The 5,777-nt window shown below is 53.0% G+C and overlaps 1 protein-coding gene and 1 long non-coding RNA gene across 2 annotated transcripts; one reads left to right on the top strand and one right to left on the bottom strand.

The window, feature by feature from the left end:
* The first annotated feature begins 367 nt into the window (after positions 1-367).
* LOC124707034 lies at positions 368-858 on the top strand. Its single transcript, XR_007004658.1, has 2 exons — positions 368-459; positions 589-858. It is a non-coding gene; the product is annotated as an uncharacterized LOC124707034 (long non-coding RNA).
* Positions 859-1,135: 277 nt separating this feature from the next.
* On the bottom strand, positions 1,136-5,064 carry LOC124648233 (probable auxin efflux carrier component 3b). The gene is made up of 3 exons (XM_047188026.1): positions 4,431-5,064; positions 2,049-2,109; positions 1,136-1,385 (listed from the first exon to the last, which is right to left on the bottom strand). Exons 1-3 carry the CDS (start codon positions 5,062-5,064, stop codon positions 1,136-1,138), a joined length of 945 nt encoding a protein of 314 aa, XP_047043982.1.
* Between the last annotated feature and the right edge of the window lie 713 nt (positions 5,065-5,777).

Below are 5,777 nucleotides of genomic sequence, written 5' to 3'. Positions count from 1 at the left end.
AGACTGTGTCCGAATCAAACCTCCAACTGTTAATCCCGGAAATTTGCACCCTCAACTCAGTAATCCCGGCTTATCCCTGCGCGATAGTCGTTTGCAGCCAAAAAAACGGTGACGTGGCGCGGTCAACGGTGGGATTATTGACTAGTACGGTTCATTGGTGTCCCCATAAGATGGGTCGTCATCCTCCTTCTAATAACCGCCTCTAATCAAATCGATGGGGAACGGAAAAGGATTCGTGGCAGAGACTTAGATACGAGACTGAGCGGGGGAGGTGAGCTAGCCGGCGGCGGCAGTGCTGAGCGGCAGCAGGGATGTCGTGGTCATCCGGTACAGCAGCGGAGGTAGCGCTCGACGGCGGCGCGGCGGAGGTAGCGCTCGACGGCGCTGGGGTGGCAGCGTCGCGGCGACGGTGGCGCAGCGACGCACGAAGCTCTGCGGATGCGGGAAGAAGGCATCGAGGTGAATTTCATGTAGTGCTAGCAACCCAGTTCGTGTGTGCTCTGTCTTCTCTGAAAAATGCTTCATTTTTGGTCGATTTACTGCTTATTACGTGCGATAATGGTTCTGCTTCGTGTGTGGAGGCTGCAGGGGGGACTTGAAGACCAAACTGGACTAAGACGAAATGGTACTGCTATTCATGCTCTGAGATAGGAGCTACAACTGAAGAATGCCCAAATGGATGTAATTAGGGAAAGAAATTGAGAGTGCACAACAGATGTGAGATTGGTATCCAGGTTTAGTGGCAAGATTCATGTCAACGAAGCTCTAGCAATGTAATGTTAGTTTGTTATCCAGGTTTAGTTCTGGCAATGTAATATGTGGAATCTGCAACTGAATAAAGCCAGCATTTTATATGAATTTTGGCAGCACTTCTGTGTACTTTTGTTGTATGATAATTGTAAGAAATAAATGGAAGAGTATGACAAGCGCATGTTGATAACAAAAATAAGATGACAGAAGCAATTGCTAGAAGCAATGGCAGGAAATAATTGCAAGAATATGGGCAATTTAAAGATAGAGTACTAACATTGCAGGTTCAGTGCCCAACATAATCCAACTCCTTCCCAATGTGGACAAATTCCCCACCAAAATGGAACCTCACGGGTAGAATTTCTGGAGGATCCATACTGAAACCCTAGAACCCTACAAGCCCTGTTTGATGACGAGGCGACGGTGGATGGTCAAACGGGAAATCCCTATCGACGAGGAAGCCCGCCCTCCTCCTCAGATCCTTCTCGGTCTCGCACCAGGTGCACCAGGTGTCGGAGTCGATGGCGTAGGCGGGATCGGCGTGGAGGTCCGGCGACAGGTACCACCGCCGCCGGATCTTGGCGCTCCTCTCTGGCTCGCGCGCAGGCACGAGCGAGACATGCACCCGGAGGTAGCTGAGCCGCCAGGCATGTGCACGTCCCCCCAGCTGTCGCACAGCGTCCAGTTTGTGTGCATGAACCACGCCACCCTGTGCGTCCGCTCCGCCTTCTTGGTGCCGCTGTCGGACGCCTCGAAGTCGTTCTTCTTCTTCCCCATGGTGTTGCGGTGGTGCGCGATGGTGGCGCGCGGCGGTGGTGGGAGTGGAGGTGTCCGTGGTGTGGGCAATGCCAGGGACGATGCCGGTCGAATTTTAAGGCCGGCCGCGCGCGGGATACGATGCCATTGAAGGCGACGTAGAAGCCCAGCCGCCGCCCGCCAGTGCACGCGCAGAAGAGGCAACCGCGACATTGATCACGAAGGTTGCGGCGCAGACGCGGAAGCACTGACCACGGAAGTGATGCCCTCGATACATCCCTATGGCTCGCTGTCAGGCGGGATTGGCGGAAAAGCGAGTGGTCACTTTGGGGCGTCCGCGCAGCGTCCGCCGCGACGCATCCTAGACGCAAATATGCGCCGAGTTTTATCGATGTGGACGGCCCCGTCACTATGCGTCGTCTCGCGGAGCGGGTTCTGGACTCATTTTCAGACCACGCGGCTCGTCCGTTTGTGTCGCCCCGTTGGAGATGTTCTAATAGGCTGGCAATAGATGGGCCGCGCAAATAATCATTTGGACTAACATTCTGTCCAAAGCCCACTCGCAACTTTGCCTCCCAGCCCACACTTTGTCGCGGCAGAATCCTGTTATTTGGAAACGTCAAAAACTATCACCACAGACCGGGATTACTGAGTTGAGGGTGTAAATTTCGGGGATTAACAGTTGGAGGTTCGATTCCGACCCTGTCTACAGCTTCAAGGTTTTTTACAGACTTTACTCCTATTTTAAATATTTACTACTCCCCCAAGGATATCATAGTAAGTGCCGGGGCCTATAGTTCAAATTTAGTCTAAATTTTGTTTGCGTTCAAATTTGGACTAAAGCGTCGAATTAACGGAGTCATGAAATGGAATTAACGGAGTGTGGCTCCATCAAGCTTGGTGTAGTTGACCTGCATGCAGTCGCGACACGGAAGCCAGCCTATAGGCTATAGGTAAGCAGGCGGTTGTTTTGTTTGAAGATGAAAAAAAAATCTACCTATTCCACCAAGGAGCAAGTGGAATTTGCTTATTTTTTTACTGAGAAACGAAGAGTCAATCATGGATGGAGGCGTTGCATTTCTTGGCTTTAATCGTGTGCATGCAGGGTGGCACCACGGAAGTCTTTTGGAGTACTCCAGTAGAAAGAGTAATCGATTGATATGAGATGCACCACGGGATTAAGTAATTTAGTCGGCGCGTGCGTGAGCTGCACCAATTAATCGATGAGGTCAAGTTGAGCCGCGCGCTGCCAAGTAATTAATCAAGCAAGCGCGCGTGAAAAGAGTAAGAGTAAAGTCTGAATTAAAACGTAGTCCAAATCAAATCCTAAACTTTCAATCCTTCAAATCAGCACCCTGAACTCCTAATCCCGGTCATTCCTTACCACACGGTCGTTTCCCGCCAGGATTTGCTGATGTTTGGCAGTAGTTTACGCCAGGAACGTTTACTAATCTCTAACACAATAAACCGATACATGAAGATGAGCAAACCTGCAGAACAAAGATAACTAAAATAGGAGATATTGCATCCACCACACCACACCACACCCAAGACACTCGACTAAAGATGAACCAACGTCTCCTAGTGAAACCACCACACTCCGTTGCCTCATCACCGGAAAGGGCCTCCCGCCCTCTTGCTTCGGATTGTGGGGCTCCCATCCTGCCAGCAAATACCGAGGACGACAACAAAGTCACATGTAAAGAATAAGAGGACGCCGAGAACGCCCCACACCAGGGCCAAAGTGCGCCAAGGTAGGATTCGGGCACGTATGTCGATGGTAGTACAGCGGGCCTGAGAGAAACCGGAGCTCGACGACGATGTCCCAAAGAGGGGTGACGATGCTTGGCGTCGCCGTCGTCGAGACCGTAACGATCTTGACACTTCACCCAGAGCTTTGGTGTGGGGGAGGTAACACAGTGACGCTCCCTAGGACACCCCCATAGGCGTCGCTGCCGCTGGCACCGAAGCGTTAGGATTTCGCCCGAACAACTTCCATGCAATACCACGGATCCATGGGCCACTCGCTACCATCAAACTTGACCTCCATGTCACGTTCTGGATGTAGCCACTGCCGATTCACCACCAGCCGCTGAATAAAAACTAAGATGATTTGTCGAGTAAAAATACTAGGCTCTAGATGCATGTCGAGTTGAGAACATTGTGGTCAATTCTCCGGTGATGCTCTTGACTATTTTAAATCTTGATTGACTGCTCCCTGGATTCGTAATAACTGTGTGGGGCTATAGTTCAAATTTATACTACAGTAGGTAAAAAAGAATTGACGCTTTAATGGAGTGGTGTTGTTAACCGTGGCGATGGAGCTGAATTGTGCATCTAGATTTTTTTTTTTCCAAGAGACCCAGCCAAGGGATAGATTTTCATTATGGAGGATAAGGAAAACAACAGTATTGGATTGTGCAAAGAATTTTGATAATGGAAGAAACCGAAGCAGCAGAGTCTCCATTAGTTGGGTTATTAATTAATCGTGTGCATGCATGCAGAGGGCGGCACCACGGAATTGTTTTGGATTGAATATGAGGTGCACCAATTTAGTCGCGGCCGGCGTGCGCGTGAGCTGCGCAATCAATCGACGATGTCAAGTTTTTTTTTTTTTTTTTTTGAGAATCAATGGACGATGTCAAGTTAATGAAGCGCGTGAAAGAGAAACGCTCCGAGACGTCCGGTCGTGCCAGCCAGCTACCGAAACGGCACCCATCGCACGACCCCTCCTTCCGCGCGCCAAGTGGATCACCGCGACTACCGACCGACACGATATGATCGACGTCCGTCCCCGCACGCCATAAAGCGGCCCTACCAGCATACCAAGCGGTCCACGTCTGTTGCATGCACATCGCGACTCGCGCCTTGGATTCGGGGGAATGTGATCCATCCACGACTCCGTGCGCCACTTCCCTTTATACCGTGGACCGTGGACCGCCGCACGACGGACACGCGCAGGCTCCCGTCGGGCGCCACCTCGGCCCGCGCCTCGGCCTGGCTGCCGTCGAGCGAGACGACGTCCGGGTCGACGCGCACCGCGGCCACCGCCTCGGGAAACCTCCCCGCGATGAGCAGCCGCGCGGCGCGGAACTCGAAGAGGAACAGCAGGAGCGTGTACCAGATGATGCACTGCAGCACGACGAGCTGCACCATGAGGTCCCCGGCGTGCGCCCCGTACATGGCGACGAGCAGCGGGATGCCCATGATGAGGGTGTTGGGGAGGGTGGAGAAGGAGAAGAGCGTGATGGACCAGTCGAGCCCGGCGGGGAAGGAGAGCGGGAGGCGGGACCAGACCGCCAGCGCGGCGAGGATGAGGAGCTTCTGGAGCGTGTCCGCGGCGACGAAGCGGAGGTCCATGGCGTAGAGGTCGCTGCCGGAGATCACCTTGAAGGAGAGGAGCGGCACCGCGAAGACGGCCACGAAGCGGTTGATGCCGGCGCACTGGTCCGGGGTGATGACGCCCCACCACCGCACGGAGCCGTAGGCCAGGATCATCGCCACGTACAGCGGCACCACCGCCGCCAGCACCGTGTACAGGTCGTGCCACGAGATCATGGCTGCCTGCCTGCCGGACGACGACGGATCAGGCGATCACCGCCGCGCGCGTAGTGGAAGGAGGACTGAGGAGCTCGATCGGCGGCGGTGATGGGCGGAGTCAGTTGCATGCAGATCGCGAGTGAGTCCTGGAGCTCCTTGGATTCGGGGGGTATCTGGCCGTTTATATAGGCGTCCGAACCGCCGCCAAATACCGTGGGCTAGCTGCTTGCACGGTTTTTTGGTAAAATTGGCAAGCCCCTTCGCAATCAAAAACCAAATCAGGAAACGATCGCGGCAGATTTTGCTTCAAAATCTTGCCGGAAATTACCCAACGTGCACATTAGGAAGCTTTATTTGTACGCGCGACATGGATGAGGTGTCAGATCGAGGTATATATACGTACGCACGGCACCAGCGCTAGCTACACGTGCACACCGTACTCGTACCTGAAACGCACTTCAGTTACCTACCTTGAGGCCGTCCGGTCAGTTTACGCAGGGGCTCTCAGCAGCGACGTCACAGGATGCATTTGACCTCCGCATTTCTGAGATGTTGCCACAATGCTGCTCAGGCCGTCACATTTATGTTTTGCAATTTTTTTAAAGTGAACATATGGCCGATCGATATGCAACTAGGGTATGCAACAAAAGGTACGTTTTGCAATCTTTTCAGCACGTTATTATCGATCATTTTATGGTTCGTGCGCCCTGCATTAGCATTCATTGATACCA

The sequence above is a fragment of the Lolium rigidum genome, chromosome 4 (assembly GCF_022539505.1).
Source record: "Lolium rigidum isolate FL_2022 chromosome 4, APGP_CSIRO_Lrig_0.1, whole genome shotgun sequence".
Lineage (NCBI taxonomy): Eukaryota > Viridiplantae > Streptophyta > Magnoliopsida > Poales > Poaceae > Lolium > Lolium rigidum.
This window is presented reverse-complemented; position numbering and strand designations above follow the sequence as displayed.

Coding starts and splice junctions, on each gene's coding strand:
- LOC124648233 (XM_047188026.1), bottom strand. CDS start 5,064: ATGATCTCGTGGCACGACCTGTACACGGTGCTGGCGGCGGTGGTGCCG. Junction 2,110..4,430: donor GCGGCGGTCCACGGTCCACG/GTATAAAGGGAA, acceptor TCCAAATAACAG/GATTCTGCCGCGACAAAGTG. Junction 1,386..2,048: donor GAGTGGGCTTTGGACAGAAT/GTTAGTCCAAAT, acceptor CTGGCGGCTCAG/CTACCTCCGGGTGCATGTCT.